Raw genomic sequence first — 27,010 nt, forward strand, 5'->3', positions numbered from 1 at the left:
TTGGAAAAAATACACTTCACTGAATTTAAAAAATAAATAAACAGTAAAGCTAGCCCAATTTGTTTGTATAATGTGAAAGATGATGTTACGCCAATAATCATGAGAGAATCGTGATCTTTATTTTAAGCAAGAAAATGGTGATTCTCATGTTATCCAGAATCGTGCAGCTGTACTAGGAAGTGACCAATATCAGTGGCAGCCATAGCTTTGCGAAATAGAGATCTATGAGTGTAGGAAAGGTTGGTGCTCATCATTTTATTTTCCTTCTAATGCCTCGTACACGCGATCAGATAATTGCACGAATAAAATCGCACGACAATCTGATCGTTAGTCATAGGCGTGAAGACAGGGTGTGCCAGGTGTGCCTGGACAAACCCTAAACATCCCATGAGGCACAGATTCCCCTTGCTGCCTGGGCCACTAAAGCCCCATACACACACGCAGATCGTTGTCATACAAATGTTCGTCTTTTCTCCCCGGGATGTCGGTGTCTGTTGAAAAGTGCAAAGACAGCACAAGGACAGCACAAGAATTTTGTCCGCAGACTTCAGCTGACTGCAGAAGTGATGTCATGTAATGGTTAACTTTCCCTGTGTTTTTTATTTTCTGAGCATGCCCAGTCTTGCAAATCTGCGGTCTGTCGGCTGATTTCTGTACTGACAGGCAAACAATTGTCCGTTCTGGTGTCCGCAGACAAAAATTTTCATGTTTGCAAGAAAGACTCTTGTCCGCGGATTGTGTGCAGACAGCTGTCGGAGGCACCATACTAACACGCATACAATCGGCAGATCTTTCGTCCGCCGACGTTTGTATGACGATGATCTGCGTGTGTGTATGGGGCTTTAGTCATCACTCGCTGTGTGCATACATGACTGAAGTATATTAAACTGTGTTATATTAAAGCCCCGTACACACGTACCGATGGTCGGCTTACAAATGTTCCTCTTTTCTCCCCGGGATGTCGGTGTCTGCTGAAAAGTGCAAAGACAGCACAAGGACAGCACAAGAATTTTGTCCGCCGACTGCAGAAGTGATGTCATGTAATGGTTAACTTTCCCTGTGTTTTCTATTTTCTGAGCATGCCCAGTCTTGCAAATCTGCGGTCTGTCGGCCGAATTGTGTACTGACAGGCGAACAATCGTCCGTTCTGGTGTCGGCATACAAATATTTTCATGTTTGCACGAAAGACTTTTGTCCGCGGATTGTGCGCAGACATCTGTCGGAGGCACCATACTAACACGCGTACAATCGGCAGATCCTTCGTCCACCGACGTTTGTATGCCGACGATCGGTACGTGTGTACGGGCCTTTACACACACACACATGGATATGTGTTTGAGCTTTGGGGTGCACACCCTAATACAATAGGCTGTGCACACCTATGTCGTTAGTACACAGCTTTCGAAAGCTGAGCACGACATTTCGTCCAACAACATCCGAAGGTACAAACATGCATGATCAGAAACACAAAAATAACCTGGAAAAAGCCTGGCTGCCATTGTTTTTGTTTTGCACCATCTGATACGTAGCTGCGCAACCAGGAAGCTTTTCCAGAATCATACAAAAAAAATCCTACGTTTATATGCATGGTTGAATTGGATATTAGTATCATGCAACAGAATGCAAACGATAAGTCGTCCGAGTATCTGATAGTGTGTACGAGGCATTAGTCCAGTGACAGAGTCACTTTAGATTTAGATAACCCTGATTTAGCAGAGCGCTTGGCTTGCAACAAATATAATCCAGAGTATTTTTTATTAAAGCAGAAAAATCCTCAGGCAGTGAGCAGGTTAACTGGCAGTAACTATGGTGACGGAATGAAATATATTTGCTCACTGTAGAGTTCCTGCGGTTTCCTCAATTCTGCCAGGTAAACAGTGCGGTCCATAAACTGCTCCCCAGAACCCTCTGCACCTTTCATGTGCTGAGATACAAACAGCTTGGCACGTGAATGCGCACACATGGCTCCCCATAGCAGAGGCACTGAGAGCAGCTTTTGTCTGCCCAGTACTAGAATATGTTCATGTTTATCAACGGCTCTGCAATTTCCTCTCAGACTCCCTGAGTTCAGTGATGGGCCCCGGTACCAGCAGCCCCCTCACTCCACCCACACTCTAATTCTGACTAGCGTATTTATTATCCTGAAAGAGGAAAAGTCAGCCAGCAGACGCAGAGAAAGATTTCTCTGCCTTCCAAACCACACAGGGGATATCCATATACACCGAGGAGTTCTGCTACAAGAAAGCCCAGCGCTCCAAATAAACGCCTGAATTTGTGGTAATTGTTCAGGTAATGCCCATCTCCTGGCAAAGTTTAACCACTTCAACCGCGGAAGGTTTACCTATCCCCCCCCCCCCATGACCAGGCCATTTTTTTGCGATTCGGCACTGCATTAATTTAACGGACAATTGCGCGGTCGTATGACGCTATACCCAAATAACATTTTTGTCCTTTTTTTCTCCACAAATAGAGCTTTCTTTTGGTGGTATTTGATCACCTCTGCGGTCAACAAAAACAGGCCGACAATTTTGAAAAAAACAATAGGAAGGATTGTTAATGACTAGGCCCTATTTTGCGATTCGGCACTGTGTTAATTTAATGAACAATTACGCGGTCGTGCGACGCTGTACCCAAACAAAATTTAGGTCCTTTTTTCCCCACAAATAGAGCTTTCTTTTGGTGGTATTTGATCACCTCTGCGATTTTTATTTTTTGCACTATAAACAAATAAAAGAGCGACAATTCTGAAAAAAAAAAAAAATATTTTTTTTCACATTCTGCTATATGACATTCCCAAAAAAAAATTAAAAATCAAAATTTTTTAACATTTTAGGCCAATTTGTTTTCTGCTACATATTTTTGGTAAAAACAAAATCACAATAAGCTTATTTTGATTGGTTTGTGCAAAAGTTATTGCATCTACAAACTAGGGGAAAGATTTTTTTTTTGTAATTTTTATCTTTTACTAGTAATGGCGGCGATCTGCGATTTTTAGCAGGACTGCGACATTTCGGTGGACAGATCGGATTTCTAACTGACATTTTTGACACTTTTGGGGGGACCAGTGACATTACTACAGTAATCAGTGCTGGAAATATGCTTGTGAAATGATCAGTGAGACCTGTGATTCTATATAGAAGGATCACAGGAGCTCTGTGATCGTTTCAGAGAGAAGAACGGTCTGCTGTGTTTACAACAGCAGACTGTTCTTCTCTCTTAGCGGGGAACGATCGCGGGTGCCCGGCGGCAATCGGAGCTGCTGGTCCCGTGTATCGCCATCCTTGCTGCCTAGTGGGGGCGGGAGCATGCCGGCGGCGGCGCGCACTTGCCTCCCAGCATTAGGCGTGCGACCGATGTAGGGCTACGTCGGTTCGCGCAGAAGAGGATGCCTGCCGCAGGGCAGTTTGCGGTCTTAATGTTGTTAAGCTCTAAAACATATCCAATAAAAAAAATGTAACAAATCTAAATTCTACATCAATTTAGCCCAATATGTATTCTTCTACATATTTTTGGTAAAGAAAATCCCAATATGCATGTATTGTTTGGTTTGCGCAAAAGTTAGAGCGTCTGCTAACTATGGGATATTTTTATGGAATTTGTATTTATTTATTTTTACTAGTAATGGCGGCGATCAGTGATTTTAATTGGGACCGCAACATTGTGGCGGACAAATCGGACATTAAGGGCTTAAAGCGGAGTTCCGGACACAGAATCAGGCCTTTAGATTTTATTTCATCCGCTTCCTTATCCTTACCTGAGCTAGAATTGGATATTCCCTGCTTTTTTTTTTTTTTTAAACTTACCTTATTACAGAGGATAATATACTCACCTTTACATCCACTTCCTCCTTCCTCGGCCGTGGCCCGCGTCGTCACTTCCTGTCCCGCAATGCGTCCTGGGAGCTCTTACTCGTCGCTCCCAGGATGCAATGGGCAGTGACGTAGGCGGCCGGCCGCTCCTCTCATCGCGTTATTTCCAAACAGGAAATAACGCGATGATAGGCATCCCTATACTATGCCGATCGCATAGTACTGGGCATGCGCGAGATTTCGCGCTGCATTCACCGACCCCTCTCCTTCTCGAACCAGGAAGCAGGGCATTCATTAACACAGCGGCTTCAGGGGAGCCAGGACAAAGATGGCGGCGCTCAGGAGACTTTTTATAAAGTAAGATTTTCTAATTGCCAATCGATTATTGTACTGTAAAAAACAGGATTAGTTGATGTATGAAGGGGGGGTGACAGTTTGGGAGGTATTGATAAAAAAAACAAAAAACGATTCTGTGGCCGGAACTCCGCTTTAATTTACTAAAGCTAGAGAGTGCAAAATCAGTCACACTTCTGTAGAGAAACCAAACAGCTTCTAATCTCAGCTTGTCCAATTAAGCTTTGGCAACAAAACCTGGAAGCTGATTGGTTTCTCTGCAGAAGTGTGACTGATTTTGCACTCTCTAAGTGACACTTTTTGGGGACCAGTGACACTAATATAGTGATCAGTGCTAAAAAAAAATGCACTGTCATTGTGCTAATGACACTGGCAGGGAAGGGGTTTAACATCAGGGGCGATCAAAGGGTTAAATATGCTCCTAGGAAGTGCTTGCTAGCTGTGTGGGGGATGCTTTGATTGGGGGGGGGACAGAGATCTGTGTTCCTGCTTAGTAGAAACACAGAATCTGCATCTTCCCTTCTCACAGAATGGCGGTCTGCCTTGTTTACATGCTGTTCTGCCTCTCTCCCGAACGATTGCGAGGTGTCGGCGTACATCAGGTTCGCCAGACCCGCTGATTGGCTTGCGCTGTGTCCAATCACAGCGGGAGCGGGTCATTGGCAGTGCACGCCCCAGACCCATTGCACAAAATCACGTACAGGTATGTAATTTCACGCAGGAGGGCCGCCCTGCCACAACATATCTGCATAGGGCAGTCAAGAAGAAGTTAAAGGGTAACTCCACTTTTATGGGGGGGGGAAATAGTAAATAAAAAAACAAAGAATATAGCATTTACAAATGCTACACAAGCCATATTATAATTGAATGTTATTAACACCTCCTCCCCCCGGCCTATAGCAGGATGGCACTCCTCAATGTCATATGATGTCTTGTCAGAAAGCACAGATCGAGCAGTCACGTGATCTGTCACCGGCCGTATCCACAGGACACAGCCAATGACTGAACAGTGTACCGGTGTTCCGTGAGAATTACCTACCCGTGAGAAAAACCTACCCCTCGTCACTTCCGGCGCACGGCACTGTATGTAATGCGGCGGTTACATTAAAATAACTGTGCTGCAATATGACTAATCTCCGCTCCTGTCCCTGTCACTTCCCTGCTCTCGGCAAGTAAATATAAAAGCGGCGGCGGGTGTATGAAAACATAAATCACGGAGCCGAGAGCCGCTTTTATATTTACTTGCCGAGAGCAGGGAAGTGACCGGGACAGGAGCGGAGATGACTCATAGTGCTGCACAGCTGTTTTATGTCACCGCCGCGCGGGTAGGTTTTGTTCACGGTACACCGACATATTTCCATACTAGTGCGCATGCGCACTAGTCAGCTCCTCGGTTCTTCCATCAGGTATCCGGAGCTCTGAGCATGCGCACTGCTGCGCTGCTCAGCTGTTCCTGGCCGGAAGTGACGAGGGTAGGTTTTTCTCACAGGGTAGGTAATTCTCACGTTACACCGGCTCGCTGCCGGTGCCATGTGACCAATCACAGAAGGTCACATGACAGTTGTACACAAAGCATCCTTTCATGCCATCCTTAGGTACAATTGTGTTGCTAGCTGTGATCGGTTAATTTGATCACATGGTGCAGACTGGGCCAATCACAGCTAATCACAATAAAACAAACTAAATGATTCCATTTAATTCAGTAAATGTTTACTTATAGCAATGTAATTGACTGCTATAAGCAAAGATAATTTGTAAAAAAAAAATCCTGATCACTTCCCCCAGAGTAATACAATTATGGTAACATTATATTGCTCCAGTAACAGTGTGAAAAAAAAAAAAAATCGTAACAAAAAAAAAAAATAAACATTTTTTTTTCATAAGGTCACCAGTCCGTGTCCCTTATTACTGCCACACCAGTTATATATGTTGATGCTGTACTGCCCTGGTGACAGTATTTAAAAAAAAAAAAGTGATTTTTTTTTCTTCATTTTCCAAAAATTGATGACAAAAATTACAACGTCAAAAAACCCACCATGCCACTTACTAAATATCTTTGACTGTCTACTTTTCAAAAAGGGGTCATTTGGGGGGTATATATACTGTTGTTAGGATCAATTTTCATATATATATATATATATATATATATATACACAGGGGCAGACTGGCAACTTTCGGCCCAGGGGGCAAGTACAAACCAGAGGTCCATGGTGCAGCGACTCGGCCCCCCTCTCCCTCTTCCCCTCTCCCTCCTGACCCCCATTTCAAGCTGAAGCCCTGCTCCAGATACTCTCTACTTACTGACGTTATCCGGGCTCCCGACCTGGCCAGCAGGGGGTGTTTGGGGGGAGCTGGGACAGCTCGGTAGGGGCTTGCCGGGGGAGAAGAGTCTCTAGTGGGGCATAGAACCGGCTTCTGCTCAGACACAGTATACACCATCTATGCGGGGGCAGAGGCCTGAGCTCTTTCTTTGTTTTCAACCTACACTCAGTAGGTCAGTAGCAGAGACTTTTTACTTCTCTTCACTAGGAATCCTTTAGGCATGTCTGTGGCAAAAGAAGTGCAGCCTTTTTTTTTGGAGCATCAGAACTGCCCAGGGGGCAATTGCCCCCCTGCCCAGTCCTCCCCTGTATATATATATATATATATATATATACCATAGTTTGTGGACTCTATAGCTTTCCTACAGACTAAATAATATACATTGATGTGGATTATTTTTGCCAAAGAAATATAGCAGAATACATTTTGGGCTAAATTTATGAAGAAAAATCATTTATTTGCAAAATTTTATAACAGAAACGAAGAAAAAGGCTTTTTTTTTTTCTTCAAAGTTTTTAGTCTTTATTTGCATGTTAAGCAAAAAATAAAATACCCAGTGGTGAATAAATTACACCAAAAGAAAGCTATAGTTGTGTGAACAAAATGATAAAAATTTAGTTTGGGTACAGTTTTGCATGACCGCGCAATTGTCATTCAAAGCGAAACAGAGCAGAAAGCTGAAAATTATCTTTGGCAGGAAGGGGGTAAAAGTGCCCGGTATTGAATTGGTTAAACATTCTCTTTATTTTTAATCTTCATCTGTAAAATTCAATGCAATATGGCAACCTGGAGGTGTTCTGTACACAGTCAGTGTATAGAACTTCCCCAGAAATGTAATTTCCTGCTTGTGTGATTGGCCCACTGATTTTCCCACAAAACTGCACTAAGATACAAGTCAGATTTTAGACTTCCCTTGCAACAAAAATAGCATTTTTTGGTGAGATACTTTCAAAGGGTTAATCACTTCTAAAGGGATGCAGACACTGCAGCTTTCTTCATTAGAACACTGCAAGTGCATCAGCTGATTAATAATGAAAACAATCACTCCTATTCATATTTACTTTGCATATTGACATTAACAAGCAGCTTTTTCTTCAGTGAAGAAGCTGGTAGGAATTTGCAACAAGGTTTGTTAAAACCCCTGCAATGTACAAAGATCACCCAGAGGGTTTTTTTTTTTTAACAAAACTAGAGTTTGGCTTTGATAAAGGCCCCATAGCCGAAACGCTTCAGCATATAGCCCAGTGGTAGCGCTCCTTGGCACTCCAGATGTTTTGGAACTACATTTCCCATGATGCTCAACTACACTGCAGAGTGCATGAGCATCATGGGAAATGTAGTTCCAAAACTTCTGGAGTGCCAATGTTCGCCATCACTGATATAGCCTGTACCCATGTAACAAATAAAGTACTTTTATTTAAGAGCATTCAAGTTACCAGCCTTCCTGATTCAAGAATTTTACCTAAGGGACCTGAACGCCCTGGCTAGAGCACCGGATTACAGTTCATGGGCTTCCACATTAGCAGTATAGCTGGGGTAACAACTTATTTTCTCTTAAAACTAGAGTTATGCTTTAGAGCCGGTTCACACTAGCGCGACTTGTCAGCCTTAGTGTGAACCGACTCTTAACGTCCTCTGTCACCCCCCCCCTCCTTTCCCCCTCCCTTCCCCCTCCCTGTCCAATCACCCCTCCAGGGTTTTTTTCATTATGTTTTTCGGAAATACCCATTGAAGCACTTTGATATATACTTGCATTTGATGTCTATGTCTCACATTGATTCCAGGAGACACAATTGGTGGATCCAATGCTGGAAAAGACCAGTCATGTTTTCCTGAAACTGTCAGCCACTGCAGTCTTCAGGCTGGACAGCCAATAGTATCACGTCACCCAGGCAGTAACATGGACTCTAAAAGATAAACCCTCCTCCTCTAAAGAGAAAAAGATGAAAGACTTGGGACCTGGCGCATCATGTGACGATGGATTGGGCCAGCTTTATGCACCGCACAGGTCCGTATTTCTAGCATCTATCGCTCATTCAAACAGACAAAGGCTTCATAGTAAGATCCTGTGTCTAAAGTTGTCTGAATGCTGTACACATTTAACGTTTGGGCTATGTGTTCATACGTACCGCGTTAATGCACCCTACTGAAAAAAAGTCGATCTGTTTTCCCTGTTGAAAAATTTCTGCTTGATCAGCACTGCAGGCTGTAGACTACTGCACTGATCAGTGTATTCTGATGACGGGGAAGTCTCCCTGCTGGCAGAATACAAAGACACAGCGGGGATGATTCCCCCATCCACCTCGAAAGTGTAGATAGGAGAAATCGGGTCAGTTTTTTTTATTTAACCTGCTACAGTAGTTGAATGAAAAAAAAAAGAAAAACAAAAGACTCATCTAAGGCCAGCCTTGAAGTGAGCAGTGGGATTAGAGAAGAAGTATGAGACATTTGGCTGGCAGAGGGAAGACTTTACATGACTGGGGTATTGCCCATACCGCTGCTGCCATGGCGCCCCCTTTGAAAACCCAACACCTCCCTTATATACTTTACTCCCCAAAGCAATAAATAAACACCACACCTTTGTTTGGGTTTAAAATGGCCATAGCAGCCTTTTATTAAACAACAACCGTAATTAACAATCATTTTCAGTTTTTATAACATAATATTCACATAACATAACCAAACAGCCTGATGTAATTATCTGCCTTCCACCAAGTCTTAGGATTTTGAAGGCACCCCTTGAATGACCAACCGGCTGTATCTGGCACCCACTCACATTTCCACGGCCCTTAGCGCAACTACACCGGCTCAGGGACAATTGGTAATCAATACTCCAGCCGATACAGCCAACCAATCCAAAACACATCACTTCTGACACTTAACAGGGCAGGCACACTCATACCAATGATGGGCCCAACCCATCGTTCTCTCCAAAGAACGTAACCATCCCCTGCCTTCAAAACCCATCGACCTCTGCCTGCTGCTATGACAACCAATTCCCCATTCCTTATACTAACCGAGCCCCCAATACCAACTGGGCTGCACTTAGGGCGGGCGGGCGGGAGGGAGAATCCTTCTCCTGCGCTGACCTACTGCAACTGATGCCAGAAGCACCACCTACACCTCAAAGAGGCCACCGGGACCACTCCCTGCCCCAGCCAACCCTGCACCAATAAGGTAAGCCCTAAAACCTAAAAATTAAGTTAACTCCTTATATGCTGTGGCCTAGCTTGCCAAACCCAGTCATGTAGGCCCTCCGCCTAGGCTATGAGTGCGTCTACAGGCCTTAGCTGGACATTAACAAGGGGGCCCCAACACAACTGTGACCTCTGTAAAATCTCGTTTCCTACTCTGCGATCTGTATTCACTCTAGCCAAACTCTGTACTTGGAAGTGGTGGAGACGCCTGAAAACAGTTCTATAAAAAAAAAAAATGCATTTTCATAAAAAACGCACACGCACAAAAACCACAGAAAGAAAGGAAAAGTTCTCCGTACAGCAAGGAAATATGAATAAGTTCACCAAAAGGCTGTCATTATAGAGCACTTACGTTCTATCCAGTCTGCAGCTGTAGAGAAAAAACAAAGACAAATCCTTAAAAGGCTAAAGAGTCACTCAGCAGGCTGGATTTCCCATAACTTATAAGGTCAATAAGTAAGCTCCTGCCAAGCTAAGTGCAGTTATTCTGAGCGGTGACTGAAATCTCCCCTCCAGGAGTCCTCTGGATCAGGCTTTCTGGTACAATTATCTTATCATTGCATGTGAGTCACTGCCAATTCCAGTTCAAAGAGCAGTGCTGGTGACGTGCCAAACCAAACAGGGAGCCAGGCCACATCTGTAGCTCTCTGCTTACACTTCACAGGGTAACTGCGCTTATTACAAGGGCCTTGCACACAGGTCGCGCTTGGTGTTTACAGGCTGGACCCCTCAGGCAATGGTGAGCAGATGTTAGTTCAGCAAGATTATAACTGTGTGAAATCTTAGTCCACAGAGAAAATGACTCCAATGAAGGTACTCACTTTATTCTCAGCACTATATAGTATATTTCTCCATTGCCTAGTGTTCCTTTGCTGCATATACTGAACAACTGAGAAAGACGTTCTCTTCAAACCACAGCCCATTATTTCCTTTGTCCTTGCTTATTCAAATCCACATCTTTTGGTAAGAGGTACATGCGTTTTCGTCATTGGCAGCGCAGTATGGGACTTTCCAGATAAAAAAACAAATACAAATCCTAAATATTCCCTACCTACTCTTAAAGCGTAACTCCACTTTTGTTGAGAAAAAACATTCCCCTCTGGGTGATCTCTGCACATTGCAGGAATTTTAACAAACTTTGTTGCAGATTCCTACCTTGTGTTATTCTGAAGAGATCATTGTTTGTTCCTCTATGCTGGGTGGGTCAAATGGGAGTGGTTTCATAATTATCTATCAGCATTGGCAGCTGCAGGGCTCTAATGAGGAAATCTGCTGGGCCTGAATCCCTTTAGATGTGTTCCTATTGGGAGTATCTCACCAAAATTGAGATTTTTATTGCAGGGGATGCCTGAAATCTGACTTGTATCTTAAGCAGACTTCTGGGAAAATTGGTGAGCCAATCACACAAGCAAAATGAATGTTTCTGGGGTGTGGTCAGTATACATTCTGGGTACAGAACACCTCCAGGTAGCCATATTGCATTGCAATTTCAGAAAATACAACAGCTGCAGATTGAAAAGGAAAGGTCATTTTAAAATAACATTCACTTACAATATGATTTGTGTCGCAATTGTATACGCTATATTGTTTTTTCATTATATGCAATTTTTTTTCCCACGAAAGTGGAGTTACCCTTTAAGATCTAAAGAATCCTTAGAAGCACTAGGGTCCTTGGTTCAAATCCCAACTAAGACACTAACTGCATGGAGTTTTCCCTGTGCTCACAGAAGTTTCCTCCCACACTCTGAAGACTTGCTGGTAGATTAATTGGCTCCTGTCTAAATTGACTTTAGTACAGTATCTCACAAAAGTGAGTACACCCCTCACATTTATTTATTTATTTTTTTCACCCCTCACATTTATAATTCAGTTGCTGGGCTTCACACTTCCCGCAGTGCACACAGGAGGAGAGGGGCGGGAGGAGAAGGAGCAGATTGGCGTTCTCCTCTCCCATCCATGCGAGGGAGTAGGGAGGGGGAACTATCAGTCCAAACTCTGGGCTGTATGAGAGAGACGCTCTTAGCTCAGAATCCTGCTTAGGAGGCACTGATAGGCAGTATTGATGGACACTGATAGGCAACACTGATGAACATTTATAGGTTGCACTGATGGGTACTGGTGGGGCTGCACTGATGATCAGTGCCCTGATTATCACTTTAACCAATGTACTGAGAGTCTTGCAGGTTAATGGAACTCCTTTCCTCACACAGACACAGCGTGCAAGGAAAGGACTGCCAATAACCAGCAAGTCTGTTTACATGTGATCAGCAGATCACATGGTAAAGGGCCGCTGTGATTTGCCCTTACAGTGATCTTTGATCAGCTCTGCTGTATGGAGAACACAGTAGTCACAGACCGTGCTGGACGTTCGCCCCCAGGGAGCACGCAGGAGGTGGAGTTCTTGGAGGATGTCCATGGATGTCCTCCCAGAACTGGAAGCCTGGGGCTCGGATGGAAGGGGGGGTCAGGGGGGCCCTTCATGGTTTCTTGCACCAGGGCCCTGCAGGGTCTAGTTTTGCCTCTGGTATGTATACATGTGAGGTAGGGATCTTAAATTGTAAGCTCCTGGATACTGAATGATGTTAATGTACAACATGAAAAGTGCTGGGTAACTTGGCAGCACTATACGAATACCAGTAATAGAATAATAAAATTAAAACATACCCTAACACATACTAAACAAGGTCCATACATCTTAAAATACAATACAGTTCTCTTTTGTGAATACAAACTCTTTTACTGTCCAGTGTATTATACAGTAGATCCGTTCCTCTCCTGTAAAGCCATGTACAACATTAAAGCTGAATTCTAGGAATTCAGCCACTTTCTAAAATCTGCTGGTTCACTATTTGTTGAGTCCAACGAGGGGCTTGCTACCTTGTGAACATATCTCTTAAATTTAAAATGGCAGTTTTACTGAGCACTGGGAATACCACTATTGCTACATTACTATTAGTGTATAAAAATAACCGCGCTAAGCACAAATGTAAAATAAATAGTTCAATAAAGTGATGATTGTGGAAAAGCTGCAGTGGGAAACACCAAAAAGTAAATATAAAGAAAGAGCCGCGCTAAATTGACATATTGATAATAAATCAAACAATAGGTAGTGATAAACAGTAAACTGTGCTAAAAATTATGACATGTTAATCAATTGCGTGTCAAGCAATAAACAATAAGTGATATCCATGAAGGACAGAAAAATAACTGTTAATATATAGTGTCCATAAAGTACAATAAAGTCCAGATTTGGGTGCCAAGTGCAAGAAAAAGAATCCACCACCAATTCCTGTGACTTCTTCCACAATTAGTGCTGCATGCTGAAGGCACACTAAACGCTTACCAGAACAAAGGTAAAGACAGGCATCCAACATATACTGGGAACTCCAATGGAATCCTGCAGGTGGCGTAGTGCCTCTCTCTAGACGGTCTATGCAAATCCAGCAGGGAGCCGCGATATTAACCAGCCAAAACACTAAATGGTCCAGACCCAGCACTCCCTACCTTTCATTGAAAATGTAGAATACCCAAAGAAGACAACAACGAAAGGTAGGGAGTGCTGGGTCTGGACCATTTAGTGTTTTGGCTGGTTAATATCGCGGCTCCCTGCTGGATTTGCATAGACCGTCTAGAGAGAGGCACTACGCCACCTGCAGGATTCCATTGGAGTTCCCAGTATATGTTGGATGCCTGTCTTTACCTTTGTTCTGGTAAGCGTTTAGTGTGCCTTCAGCATGCAGCACTAATTGTGGAAGAAGTCACAGGAATTGGTGGTGGATTCTTTTTCTTGCACTTGGCACCCAAATCTGGTCTTTATTGTACTTTATGGACACTATATATTAACAGTTATTTTTCTGTCCTTCACGGATATCACTTATTGTTTATTGCTTGACACACAATTGTTTAACATGTCATAATTTTTAGCACAGTTTACTGTTTATCACTACCTATTGTTTGATTTATTATCAATATGTCAATTTAGCGCGGCTCTTTCTTTATAATTGCTACATTCCTGATGCTCTGACAGGAGGTACACTGCCTTCTCTTTACAGCAGCAGCTCTGCCTGTCCTTCCCCTCTGCTGCCCATTCACAGAAGGCTTTGTATTTTGTGAATGACTCTGTGATTGGCCAGGAGGAGGGGAGGTCACAGTGGCTGCATATGACTCTGCAGCTGCAGGAGCTGACACCAGGAATCCAGCAACGGAGCGCCAGAAGTACAGCAATAGATATGCTCCCAGCGCTCAATAAAACTTCTGTAACTGTAAATTATTGAGTTAAGTCCACAAAGTGGCATGTACCTCATTGGACTTAACCCATAGTAATCCAGAACAATTTAGAGAGTCGCTGATTTCCTGTAGTTCAGCTTTAAAGCTGATGTCTAGACAAACAGCTAAATGCACACATTAAATAAATATATGTGAGCTGTTTTACCTGCCAAGGGATTTGTATTTCTACCCATTCACTCCTTAGATTTACACAGCAGTGACAGCACAGGCCTGTCCAGCAGGGAAGGAGATCTGACTTTTCTCCCTCTCCCAGTCTGAGTACTGCTGGACAGGGACTGAAAGAGGCTGATTGATACCAAGTCAACTTCAGGAACATGGACTTCTTACAATTAAAAAAAAAAAAAAAAAAATGTATTATCGATTGACACAAGCTGCAAGAATTTGTTTTATCTGCCTGAAATACTTCTTAAATAAAACATGTAGATAGCGTACCTTTAGAAGTTTGTCCGCTTTTTCATAGCAGCTCTCCAGCTGCTGTCTCAAGGTTCCGTTCTCCTTGGTTAAGATCTCCACCATCTGGTGTGCCCGTTCCACGATGGCGAAAGCCTCTGGCGGGAGTGGCTGGCTGGGTGATGGGGATGGCGATGGTGTTGGGTGGGATATCATCCCCATCGGGAATAATGGCAGAGAGGATGAGTGTAAAGAGCTACTGATGGAGGATGCTTGGGAGGACATGGGGCTGTGGTGCTGCAGCGGGACAGATGGGAAGGGAAGCTGAGGAGGCTGCTGCCGGCTGCAAATGAAAGAAAATAAAAAATGTAAATATTAAGATGAAAAGTCAGCGCTGGGACATTCAATTTAGAGAGTGCTGAAATGAACAGATTTAAAAATGAACATCACTTTTTTTTTGTACATTGCAATGCATATGGGAGTTGCAGCAATCTCTCAACTCCTGCGTTTCCACATTGTGCTGTGCTCTGCAATGTAAAGGTGACCTCTGCTTTGGCTGCGTGCACAGCTTAACAAATCACCTTCCACTAATTTAAAGGGCACTCCAGAAAAACATGAACATTTTATATTACAACTGATTCAGCTAATTTTCCTCCTTGGCCAGCTGTCCGCTCCCACCAAAAAAAAAAAGAAAGCACAGAAAAATGCCTGTTGATTTGCCAGGAATCCAGTGTGCTTTCAACTTTTTTTTGACCTGACAACACAGTGTCTTTGCTAGACTGAAAAATATTGTCACAATATAGTCAGAAATAAGCCCGCAAACACTGTTTTCAGGCTTTATTCACATAGGAGCTGCAGTCAGGGGATTTGAAGGGGTTGATTGGTTGGGGGGGGGGGGGGGTATAACATCATTCTTCCTAATACCAATGGCTTTCTTGTAAAACTCATTGTCATTTGGAATTTTTCTGTACTCTTTTACTGCATATGTATGATACCTATCTAAGAACACAGGCAACCTTGAAGAAATTAAAAAAAAAAAATAAGTGGTAATGCAGAATTCTGGGGCATTTAACCACTTGTCTACTGGGCTATTTTACACCTTTCCTGCCCAAGCAAATGTTCAGCTTCCAGCACTGTTACACTTTAAATGACAATCGTGTGGTCATGCAACATCCTACCTATATAAAAATTTTGTCCTTTTTTTCACACAAATAGAAGTTTTTTTTTGGTGGTATTTAATCGCCAGTTTTTTTTTTTTTAACAAATGAAAAAAAAAACACAGGCACAGGCAGCACTGAAGGGCATGGATAGGCAGAACTAATGGGCAGTGACAGGCAGCAGTGATAGGTGGCACTCGTGGGCACTGATGAGGCTGAACTGATAGGCGACACTGATGGGCTCTGATAGGCGGCACTGAAGGGCACTGATAGGCAGCACTGATGGGCAGTGACAGGCAACACTGATAGGTGGCACTGGTGGGCACTAATGAGGCTGCACTGATAGGTGACACTGATGGGCACTGATAGGTGGCACTGATGGGCTCTGATAGGCTGAACTGAAGGGCACTGATAGACAGCACTGATGGGCACTGATAGGTGGCACTGGTAGGCAGCACTGATGGGCAGTGACATGCAGCACTGATAGGTGACACTGATGAGGAGACATTGATGGGCACTGATGAGGAGGCACTGATAAGGCTGTCAACGTGAGGAAAGAAAAGCCGACAACCAGCTTGTTTTTACATCTATGATCAGCTGTCATTGGACACGTGTGATCATGTGGTAAAGGGCCGCTGTGATTGGCCCTTTATCCCAATCTGTGATCAGCTGAGTCTGGAGGACTCAGCAAACACAGAGTGTGCCGTGGCGTGCGGGCAACACGATCACTGGAGGACACCCATGTGCGCCCTCCCGGGAAAGCAAGCCTGCGCCGTCTTTCAGTTATAGCACGGACAGGAAGGGGTTGGAAAAAAAAAACTAAAGCTGGCCACACAGCTAAAGTCATATTGCACAATCTACTTTAAGTTTATCTACAAATATACAGCATAAAGGTCTACCTAAATAATCCATTCTGTTTATATGTAGTCAGGAAGGCCCTTTATGCTGGTAAATGTTGTTGATCTAAAACAGGAGTCTCCAAACTTCGACCCACAGGCCAAATCCAGCCTGCTGCAAGATTTTACTCAGCTTACAGCTAGGGTCATTGGCCTCTCACACAGGTCTTCTATAGTCTCACTTTTTCTCCAACATCCAAACCCCTTCTTCTGGTCTCTGATGCAGGTTTCCCTGGCTTTGCTGCCATTGTATCATCATTGGCTGCTAGGATGGCTGGCATCTAAACAACTACTCATCTGCTTGCCCCGGGATTCACAGGAGGGCAGCCTTTCTTCTGTCTTAGCCTGCTCCGCCTGCTGCTACAGCCACATTCCTGGGCTCTCCAGTTTCCCAGCCATGCTGTAGACTTTGATGGGGATTCTGATGTAAGGGGGTGTTGGTTATGTGATAAGATGAGGCACTGAGATCTTGAGGAATGTAGAATTCAGCTTTAATTTAATAGAATAGCATGCATGTGTGAGAACAGGATTACAGGAGATAGCAGAGAAAAAGAAAAACATTCTTTCTGTGCAGATTATACAAGCATATACAGTATAAACAAACAGATGCTAGTATATCACTACAGCGCCATCTATAGTTTGGAGTGCATAGTACATGCTGTTGAAGGACTCTGATGAAGACCCTCATGTAAGGGGGGGCTCTCATGTAATGCCTCGTACACACGCAATGATTATCAGCCGACCGATCGGCCGTCTTTTGTCCAGTGTTGTTGTGTTGGTTGAAATGTGCTCTAGACTGCGCACAAATTTTCTCGGCCAACAAAATTCTACTTCAGAAGTGATGTCAGGTGATGGTTTACTTTCCGTGTGTTTTTTCTTCTCTGAGCATGCCCAGTCTTGCTCATCAGATTTTTGTCTGCCGAAATCTGTACTGACTGACGGAAAATCGGCCGTTGTGGTGACAGCCAACAAAAATTTTATAGCCTGCACACCAGATTTTTTTCGGCCGAAAAGTCGGAGTCGGTTGTCGAAAGCATCATACTAACAAGCCGAAAATCGGCCGATCGGACGTTGGCCGAAAATTCACGGCCAACTATCGATGCTTGTGTACGAGGCATTAGGAGTAGCTTTAATGAGGGCCCAGATGTAAGTTGGGAACCTTGATGGTGACTTTGATATAAAGGTGGACTTTGATGAGGACTCTGAATTTCTTTGTTTTTTTTTTCTAAAGTTCTCCCTCTGTTTTTCTGAATCATATCATGTCCATTACAAAAAACTCCAAGTAAAACGTATTAATTCATTTACATTTTTTTTTTTCTAAATCATATCAAAAACAAAACAAAAAAAAAAAAAAGAAAGGACAAAAGGAACGACCCAAGAGGGGAAAAAGGGAGCGGAAGGGGAAAAAGGAAGGTGTGAAGGTGAAAGGGAGGGGAAAATCATCTATGTACGTCATTATTCCTCTATTTTCATCCGATATCGCCTAATTCTCTATCTCCTCAAACGTTACTTAACAGGTCACACTCTTCCGAGCGAACAAAGTTGTTCCAACAACTCCATCTCAAAAATGTACTTATCTAATTTATGGTTGGCATTGAATATAAGATTTTCTAATTTATTAATCTCCTCCACTTTTCTAATCCACATATTTATATCCGGTGGTACTGAACTTTTCCATTTAAGTGGAATACATATTTTAGCTGCATTTAGTAACTGAGGGATTATCACATTTTTGTATTGAATAGCATACATGTATGAGAACAGGATTACAGGAGATAGCAGAGAAAAAGAAAAACATTCTTTCTGTGCGGATTATACAAGCATATACAGTATAAACACACAAATGCTAGTAAATCACTACAGCGCCATCTATAGTTTGGAGTGCATAGTACATGCTGTTGCAGGACTCTGATGAAGACCCTCATGTAATGCCTCGTACACACGCAAAGATTATCGGCCGACCGATCGTCCGACTTTTGTCCAGAGTTGTGTTTTGTTGGTTGGAATGTGCCTAGACTGCACACTAATTTTCTCGGCCAACAAAAACCAACTTCAGAAGTGATGTCATGTGCTGGTTTACTTTCCGTGTGTTCTTTCTTCTCTGAGCATGCCCAGTCTTGCTCATCAGATTTTTGTCTGCCGAAATCTGTACTGACTGACGGAAAATCGGCCGTTGTGTTGACGGCCAACAAAAATTTTTAGTATGATGTCGAAAGCATCATACTAACAAGCCGAAAATCGTCCGATCGGACGTTGGCCGAAAATTCCCGGCCAATAATCGATGCGTGTGTACGAGGCATAAGGGGGGGCTCTCATGTAAGGAGAAGCTTTAATGAGGGCCCAGATGTAAGTTGGGAACTTTGATGGTTACTTTGATTTAAGGGTGGACTTTGATGAGGACTCTGAATTTCTTTGTTTTGTTTTTCTAAAGTTCTCCCTCTGTTTCTCTGAATCATATCATGTCCATTACAAAAAACTCCAAGTAAAACATATTCATTCATTTATATTTTATTCATTTATGAAACCGAGTTTTATTGGTCTGTGAATATGTGAAAAATATATGATGAGCCCTTGCACTGAAAAGTTTAGAGACCCCTAGTCTAAAAGATCAAATCTAGACTTGTGTGTCCCTAGGTTAGAACTAAACCTAGATTGATTTCCCTGAGCTTTTACGGCCATACTTGAATTGCACTTATAATGCTGAGACGAGGTGTGTCTAAAACGCTTGGTGAATGGTATCAGAAAACAAACAAAACAGAAGATTCAAATTACCTTTATTGTCCTTCAAACGAATCGCCATCCTTCACAGCACACTTTTGGCAACGTTCATAAAACTTCTGGAAACTGTCAGCAAAGGCCTCTTTAGGAAATGACCGCAGAACCGCTGTCACACGTTCTTGGCTTGCCGCCACGTCTGCTAAATGTGCGCCTTTAACCACTCACTGACCGCCCGCCGTTTTTTTACTGCGGCAGGGCGGCTCGGCTGCGTCCAGTCACATAGTACTACTACCGTGACTGGAGTGCATGTGATTCCAGCGGCGTTGAGTCGCGCTCCCGCTGTGTTTAGACGCAGTGGGAGGCGGGCACGGGAGGAGCGGCGGCGATTGCCGCTGACCTCCCGCGATCGTCGGAAAAACTGAGAGAAGACCCGCCTGCTTATGTAAACAAAGCAGGCGGATCTTCTCTCAGACAGGCAAGGAGAGAGCAGCCGTTTCAGCTAAGCTGAAACTGCAATCTCTCTGTGCCTGTCACAGAACCCCCCCCCACACAGTCAGTAAGCACATTAGGGATACATTTAACCCATTTGATCAACCCCAGTATTAACCCCTTCCCTGCCAGTGTCATTATTACAGTAACAGTGCATATTTTTAGCACTGATTACTGTAGTAATGACAAAAAATTCCCCTAGGGGTGGGACTTTATAGGCACAATAGTATAAAATAGAACATATATGTATAAAAGATTTATATTTATTGAGTACACATAGAAAAAAATACAACAATAGTTGGTATATGCATTAAAAACAAGCAATGCAAGCACACTGTGTGTATGATGAAAACAGAACCTCAATCAACAGGACCAGATATCCAACGTGTTTCGAGGTTTTTATGACCCCTTCGTCAGGGATAATACTGGCATCCTATATGGTTGGTTTTCACAAATACAAGGGAGCTTGCAGGTTTAAAAACAGGGAATAGAGGTGCGATCCATTTGCTGGGAGAAGGCTAGTCCAGGCAGCTCTCTGATCCCCGAGGAATTTAAAGCTTGGACAGGCTTATGCCAGTCCCATCCCGCTAAGCAACAATTGGACTCCAGCTGCCCTGAATTAGGAGGCACTGTGGCCACCAGTCTTCTTTTCCCACCTCCTGTATGATATACATAATAAGGAGAAAAAACTCTCATCACTGAACACACGACATTGTCTGGGTCGTAGTGTAACAATCCTACAGGCTCACCTGAGTCAGAGGACTGCTGGCCGGAGTTAGGAGTGGAGCCCAGTGGCAAAGACCGCAGGCAGGTAGTAGGTGCTGGATACCGGATGGACACCGCGTAGTACTCTGATGAGGACACGGGTTCACCTGAGGTGCGGAAACTAAGTGCTAGCTGGTTTTCACTAGAGCCCCTAATGGTGGGGATAGACTGCGCTGCAAGCTAACACCAGGACGCGGTCCTCAGGATCACCCAGCCAGGCAGAGTGCAGGTTCGGTCCAAAGGCAGAGGAGCAGACAAGGGAATACCCAGAGAGAAGTCAGACGAGCCAAAGGTCGGGGCAGGCAGCAGTAAGCGTGGTCAGACAATCCGGATCGGCAACAGAGGTAGCAGTTCAGTAGATGGGGACAAGCAGAAGAGTAGTCGGTAGTCAATTCCTGGTCAGCGTTGGATTTGTGGTAGTAGATAAGAGCAGCAGGTGAGGAGTAGCTTGATCAAGGCTCAGGAGCTCAATAATCAGCAAACTTGAGTGCGCGGGGCTGGACTTATATAGGGAAGTACCAGGTGTCAGGAATCAAGGGTGATGAGCAAGGCTTGGCAAGACTAAGGTTGAAATAATAGGCTTCAGGGAGGAATGTTCAGGGAGGAAAGTCCAGAGAGGACGGTAGCCTAGTAAGCAGGGCTACCGCCTGGGATGTGGCTGGTCACGGGTTCGAATCCCGACACGTAGCTCCTCTATTCCCTGTTTTTAAACCTGCAAGCTCCCTTGTATTTGTGAAAACCAACCATATAGGATGCCAGTATTATCCCTGATGAAGGGGTCATAAAAACCTCGAAATGCGTTGGATATCTGGTCCTGTTGATTGAGGTTCTGTTTTCATCATACACACAGTGTGCTTGCATTGCTTGTTTTTAATGCATATACCAACTATTGTTGTATTTTTTTCTATGTGTACTCAATAAATATAAATCTTTTATACATATATGTTCTATTTTATACTATTGTGCCTATAAAGTCCCACCCCTAGGGGAATTTTTTGTCAATATATGTTATTAGGGATGTGGCACACCTTATAGAGACTCATAGCAGGAACACACCCAATATGATTACTGTAGTAATGTCACTGGTACCCCCAAAAGTGTCAAAAATGTCAGTTAGGGGTCTGATCTGTCCGACGCAAGGTCGCAGTCCCGCAAAAAATTGCAGATCACCGCAATTACTAGTAAAGAAAAAAAAAAACAATAAAAATGACATAAATCTTTCCCGTAGTTGATAACTTCTGCGCAAACCAATCAAAATACGCTTATTGCAATTTGTTTTACCAAAAATATGTAGCAGAAAACATATTGACCTAAAATGTTAAAAAATTTGGATTTTTACAATTTTTTTGAGAATGTCCTATAGCAGAATGTGAAAAATATTGCTTTTTTTTCCAAAAATGTTGCTCCTTTTTTGTTTATAGCGCAAAAAATAAAAATCGCACAGGTGATCAAATACCACCAAAAGAAAGCTCTATTTGTGGGAAAAAAAGGACATCCATTTTATTTGGGTACAGCATCGGACGACCGCGCAATTGTCTGTTAAAGTAACGCAGTGCCGAATCGCAAAATAGGGCCTGGTCAGGAAGAGGGCAAATCCTTCCCGGTGTTCCGTGAGAATTACCTACCCCGTGAGAATTACCTACCCCTCGTCACTTCCGGCCAGGAACAGCTGAGCAGCGCAGCAGTGCGCATGCTCACAGGGCCGGATACCTAAAGGGACAACAGAGAAGCAGACTAGTGCGCATGCGCACTAGTATGGAAATAGCACGGTGTACCGTTGAAAAAACCTACCCACGCGGCGGTTAAATAAAACAGCGGGGCTGCAATACGAATCATCTCCGCTCGTGTGCCTGTCACTTCCCTGATCTCGGCAAGTAAATATAAAAGCGGCTGGCGTCTCCGTGATTTATGTTTACATACACCCGCCGCCGCTTTTATATTTAGTTGCCGAGATCAGGGAAGTGACAGGCACACGAGCGGAGATGATTCGTATTGCAGCCCCGCTGTTTTAATGTAAGCGCTGCATTCCATACAGTGCCGTGAACCGGAAGTGACGAGGGGTAGGTTTTTCTCACGGGTAGGTAATTCTCACGGAACACCGGGCTGAAGTGGTTAATGATGCTCTTCGGACGGGGAAACAGAAAGAAGTCCGCAGAGGGTCGGATCAGGGGAGTATGGTGGATGATTGAGAACAGGTATGTCGCCCTAAGCCAAGAATTGGCTCACATGGATCGCAGAGTGTGCAGGCACCACGTTATCATGCAACAACATCCACTATCCAGTCTCCAGAGGTCTCCATCAGTTTTGCTTTCTGTTCGTCTGTCAGCTTTTGAAGCACAAACCGGAAACAGATCTTCCGCTTACACAAATCTTTGCGGACGATGGTGCGCACCGTGTCCTTGCTAATGCCTAATTTTTCTGCCATCAATCATAGTAGCTGATCTGGTGCCAGCATTTGTCACACTTGCTTGTCTTGTCATGTTTGGGTTCCTGCTTGTTGACCACCGACCCAAACGTGGCTCATCTTCAGTCGTTTCTTTCCCGTGGCGAAAGCGTTTGAACCAGTCATAAACACATTTTCTGCTCACTTGCACCAACATTTCATGTGTCTCCATCGCCGTTTTCCCCAATTTGTAGCAGAACTTGATGTTCACTCACTGCTCCATTGCACTATGACCCTACCTCTCACACTGACTAAGTTCCACTGCCCGCAGCGGGTCTACTCTGACGGTTATGTGTACTCCACGCTAGGTGGCACTTCTCGACATGTCTCTGGATAGCCATGTGCTTGCACGCACCTGGCCCATGTTGCCGTTGAGATACTGGACCATTCACCACACTTTTTAGACACGTCTCGTAAGTCCTCTAGCACCCTTTCAGCTCCTGACACCAGTGATGCTTTGGAGATGACGGTGGTGACCTTTTTTTCACTTGAAGCTGCTTTTAACTATCTTGAACCTGTTCCTGTAACCCCACATTAGCTGGGAACATGACATTAGATATTGTGGAAAAAAGACAGATCTTTCATATGAATTGGCAAAAAAGGTGTATTTTTTTAAGAAAAGTATTTCTTTTACATCTACTTCAGAAGTAGATCACACAAAGTGTTGGTTCACACTATGGTGATCCGACTTCAGGGACGACCTGTGAAGTCGTATGCACCGTGACTTTGGCGCGGCTTGCACGGACTTCACATAATGGAAGTCAATGCAAGTCGCTCCGATGTCGCCGCGAAGTAGTACAGGAACTATTTTCTAAGTCGGAGCGACTTGAGTCGCTCCTATTAGAACGGTTCCCGTAGCACAGAATGGACCGCGACTTGTCAGGCTGACCAGTCGCCTGACAAGTCGTGGCAGTGTGAACCGGGACTAACATGATGCTGTTTATCAACCAAGCCTTTTACTATATGTGATAACACTGACTTGTTTATCAATAAGACCAATGATCACCTTCTCAGTGCTGGCATGGTAATCACATGGCTTTGGTCATAAACAAAACCATGTTAATTTTTTTTTTTTTTTTCAAGCAAATTTTATCTTAACAGTCCATAAAGCCAAATTTACCAATAATTTCAACTAAGTTTTGCCAAAGGCGTAATTGATGATCTTGCAGAAAATTCAATTTTAGCAAGCTTAGTCTGCTCATTGCTAGATTTGTGTTCACACAGATTCCCTACTGGCCTTAATAAATAAACAATGCACAGGGGAAAATGTTACGTACGTAGCCCACAGTAACATCCATCAACCAATTAAAATTCACGTTATTGCATAGTCCAGTACCAGATGGATTTTGACTGGTAGGTACATGCAGTGCACTTTGCACTTAGCACTTTATTCTTTGGATTTTTATTGAATATGCTTGTATGTATGCAGAGTAGACAGACAATGAGATCGCCTTAGCTTGCTTATACTGGCCGGTGTTGCTGATCAGTTTTTGTAGGGATTCAATGCATGTAGGCAGAGGAAGACGGGGGCGGGGGGGGGGGCAATTACCCCAAGGCCTCTCTGATGCCCCCCAAAAAGGCTGCACTGCTTCTGCCACAGACATGCCTAAATGATTCCTGGTAAAGAGAAGTAAAATGTCCCCACTGCTGACCTACTGAGTGGGGGATAAAGACAAGGACAGAGCGCAGGCCTCCCCCTAGCATGGATGGTGTAAACTGTGTCTGAGCAGAGGTCGGTTCCATGCCCCACTGGAGACTCTTCTTCCCCAGGCAGCTCCCACCGAGCTGTCCCAGCTCCCCCCCAACTGCCCACTGCTGGCAAGGTCGGGAACCCGTATTCGGTCAGTGAGAGCAGAGTACCCAGAGCGGAGCTTCAGTCTGAAATGGGGGTCAGGAGAAGGCCGGGAAGATGGAGAGTGGGAGGGGGGCCTCTGGTTTGTACTCGCCCCCTGGGATGAAAGTTGCCAGTAAGCCACTGCATGTAGGGAAATGGAAAACTGTAATTTGTTGCTAATACGTGATCCCTCCAGTAGCATCCTTTCTTTCTTAGCGTGACATCGCTCACTCACAGTACTGTATCTATGAAGTAGTAGCATTATAACCCTAGTACAAGAAGTGTGGCAGAACTACAGAACACCTCCCCCATTCTTTGTCTCCCCCGCATAGACAGTAGTGTACAGATGAGAACTATGCAGAGCCGATAACATTTCTTGAGGTAACGCTGTGAAAAGTGCAGAGAAATGAACTTATCAGTTAACTGGATTTCTGGCAGGTACATCAGGTTGTTTTGCACTTACTGAACAGATTTAATAAAACATTTGTAGGTTTCACACTGCTGTAATCCGATTTTGATCTGGGGGCCAAAATTACACTGGAATCGCAACAAAGTAGGCTCCATTCACACCTATGCAGTGCAGTTTGCCTTTGAGCGTTTCTGCAGTGCTCTTTGCTGTGGTTTTTGTGGGTTTTTACCACGTTTTTGCCACAATTTGCGATTTTTATGCTTTTTTTTGGGCAAAATAATTGTTGGTCAACTGTAAAAAATTGCGACAAATAACGCACTACATGCTTTTCAGCCGCTTCTCCATTGAAGTCTGCTGAATCAAAAAAAGCACTGTTTTGCGTTGAAAAAAAAGTCTCTGACCGTTTCCAAAAGCGCAAAGGCACAAAAATGCATTGAAGTAAACATGTTCCATAGGAACCCATGTTAAAAATAATGTCCTGAGTTTCTGCAAAAAGCATGAAAAAAATGCATTGGTGTGAATGGAGCCATAGTACAGGAACCTTTTTCCAAAATTGCGCTGTGCTGATTTGCATTGATGTGAACAGCACTAGGGCTGCCACGACGCGTCGACTACAAAAAATCGTTGACGTGCGGAAAAAGCGTCGACGCGTCAACGCGTGACGTCACACGCCCCCGGCCGGCCGCCGCGCCGCTTGAAGCATTGCCGGCCGGGTGAAATTCCCCCGCCGGGCTCCGTCGGAGACGAGAGGTGAGCGCTGACCGTCTCCAGCACCCCTGTACTCCCTGTACTGCCACAGCTTCTGCCGCAACACATTTGCCATGCTCCCCGATCACCCAGCTACTTAGACATGTCACATGTATGGCGCTACACCGGCTTGTAATGACCTGTACTAGGTGGGAGGGCTTACTGGGGGGTCTGTACTGGGAGGGGGGGGCTTACTAAGTGGTCTGTACAGTACAGACCACTTAGTAAGCCCCCCTCCCAGTACAGACCCCCCAGTAAGCCCTCCCACCCAGTACAGACCCCTTAGTAAGCCCCCCTCCCAGTGCAGACCCCTCAGTAAGCCCTCCCACCTAGTACAGTCTGTACTAGGTGGGAGGGCTTACTGAGGGGTCTGCACTGGGAGGGGGGCTTACTAAGGGGTCTGTACTAGGTTGGAGGGCTTACTGAGGGGTCTGTACTAGTGTACTGGGAGGGGGGCTTACTAAGTGGTCTGTACAGTACAGACCACTTAGTAGGCCCCCCTTCCAGTGCAGACCCCTCAGTAAGCCCTCCCACCCAGTACAGACCCCTCAGTAAGCCCTCCCACCCAGTACAGACCACTTAGTAAGCCCCCCTCCCAGTGCAGACCCCTCAGTAAGCCCTGTACTAGGTGGGAGGGCTTACTGAGGGGTCTGCACTGGGAGGGGGGCTTACTAAGGGGTCTGTACTGAGTGGGAGGGCTTACTGGGGGGTCTGTACTGGGAGGGGGGCTTACTAAGGGGTCTGTACTAGGTTGGAGGGCTTACTGAGGGGTCTGTACTAGTGTACTGGGAGGGGGGCTTACTAAGTGGTCTGTACAGTACAGACCACTGAGTAAGCCCCCCTTCCAGTACAGACCCCTCAGTAAGCCCCCCTCCCAGTGCAGACCCCTCAGTAAGCCCTGTACTAGGTGGGAGGGCTTACTGAGGGGTCTGCACTGGGAGGGGGGCTTACTAAGGGGTCTGTACTGGGTGGGAGGGCTTGCTGAGGGGTCTGCACTGGGAGGGGGGGCTTACTAAGGGGTCTGTACTGGGTGGGAGGGCTAACTGGGGGGTCTGTACTGGGAGGGGGGGGCTTACTAAGGGGTCTGTACTAGGTTGGAGGGCTTACTGAGGGGTCTGTACTAGTGTACTGGGAGGGGGGCTTACTAAGTGGTCTGTACAGTACAGACCACTTAGTAAGCCCCCCTTCCAGTA

General features: G+C 44.7%; 1 protein-coding gene across 3 annotated transcripts in view; it reads right to left on the reverse strand.

Moving 5' to 3' along the window:
• The window catches only part of AMOTL1 (angiomotin like 1), a 233,162-nt gene that overhangs the window by 76,384 nt on the left and 129,768 nt on the right, over window positions 1-27,010 (reverse strand). For all 3 annotated transcript variants that reach the window (XM_082244557.1, XM_082244556.1, XM_082244558.1), the window contains one exon: window positions 14,402-14,702. In XM_082244557.1, coding sequence (XP_082100683.1) covers window positions 14,402-14,702 — 301 coding nt within the window. The remainder of the gene's footprint in view (window positions 1-14,401; window positions 14,703-27,010) is intronic.

This window comes from Pelophylax lessonae (assembly GCF_965119305.1).
Source record: "Pelophylax lessonae genome assembly, chromosome: 2".
In the NCBI taxonomy this organism is placed as follows: domain Eukaryota; kingdom Metazoa; phylum Chordata; class Amphibia; order Anura; family Ranidae; genus Pelophylax; species Pelophylax lessonae.